At 30.7% G+C, this 1,185-nt stretch overlaps 1 protein-coding gene across 3 annotated transcripts in view; it reads right to left on the bottom strand.

The window, feature by feature from the left end:
• The window catches only part of LOC102676518, a 10,525-nt gene that overhangs the window by 264 nt on the left and 9,076 nt on the right, over window positions 1–1,185 (bottom strand). For all 3 annotated transcript variants that reach the window (XM_006617803.2, XM_031511528.1, XM_031511527.1), the window contains one exon: window positions 1–50. This exon is cut by the window's left edge and continues 264 nt beyond it. In XM_006617803.2, the coding sequence (XP_006617866.1) occupies window positions 1–50 (50 nt within the window). The remainder of the gene's footprint in view (window positions 51–1,185) is intronic.

The following is a 1,185-nucleotide window of genomic DNA, read 5'->3' as shown; positions in this document are numbered from 1 at the left end:
GTGGCACACGTGGAACACTTGGCATCCCGCCACCTCGTCCGCGTAGTAACCTGAAACGAATTTTTATTTTCTTTTTTTATTCTTAAGAGTTTGTTTTTAAGAAAAGAGATTTTTCAAAAAATTTCCCTTTTTTTTTTTTCTACAATTTCGATCGCGTTGGTGATCGAATTAATAATATAATAAATATATATAATAAATATTATATAATATTATATAATAAATATATAATAATATAATAATAAATTTCTTGGAAGAATTTTAACGAGTCACCCGTTAGGATTGGTAGATCTTTTTTTTTTCTGTTATGGTTGAACGCGTTCCTTCACTGTTTTTAATTGAAGTAACGAACGATGTTTACGTTCGACACTCGTTACGTAAACAGCGCGAGGAGTCGTCCGTTCCTTCGATGACGTCTACGCCTCTTCTCTCCTTTCGAATTATCTAATAGCGGCCGATTTCTTCCGCGAAGAGAGGGCTCCGGGAATGGAGTTGGAAATCTCGAGCGAATTCGATTCGATATGAAAAAAAAAAAAAAATGACGAGGATACGAGACGATATGATCGATCTTATCGAAGGGTATATAGGAAAAGTGTATGAAATAAAACTTAAGGTTTAGCTCGCGATAGTTTTACGATATTTGTTATATCGTTGTTATAATGTTGGTTAAAGGAAACTGGACTGGAGGAGGATAGATTATGATAAAATGATTTATTTTAGCGCTCGTGAAACTATCACTTTCTCATCGATATACGCGATAGATTGGGAGTTGGTAAGATGAAAGTAAACAGGGAGAATTGTATTAAACTTAGCTGAAGAAGAGAATGCGAGTTGAATTTCTAACAATTTTTTTTTCTTTCTCAGTTTTGGATAAGTACGATCAAATTGTAAATTGATGAGTCCAAATAATCCAAATCTTTTAAAATTTTTCTAAAAATTTTTTCGTTCGTTTTTCGTTATAAAAATCTGGATAATAAAAGAGAGAAAATTTTTCAAATTTGTTCGAGTCAAGAAGGATCTAAAATTTTTCCAAAAATTAGACTTTTTCATTATAAAATAAAATGTGATAAATTTTTCAAATTCATCCATGTTAAGGAGGATCTAAAATTAGACTTTTCATTTTTCGTTATAATAAAATATAATATATCCGAACTGGATAAATGAGAAATTTTTAAATTAACGAAGATT

Source organism: Apis dorsata, unplaced genomic scaffold (assembly GCF_000469605.1).
Source record: "Apis dorsata unplaced genomic scaffold, Apis dorsata 1.3 scaffold_326, whole genome shotgun sequence".
Lineage (NCBI taxonomy): Eukaryota > Metazoa > Arthropoda > Insecta > Hymenoptera > Apidae > Apis > Apis dorsata.
Note: the sequence above shows the minus strand (reverse complement) of the source record. Positions and strands in the feature narration are given on the sequence as shown.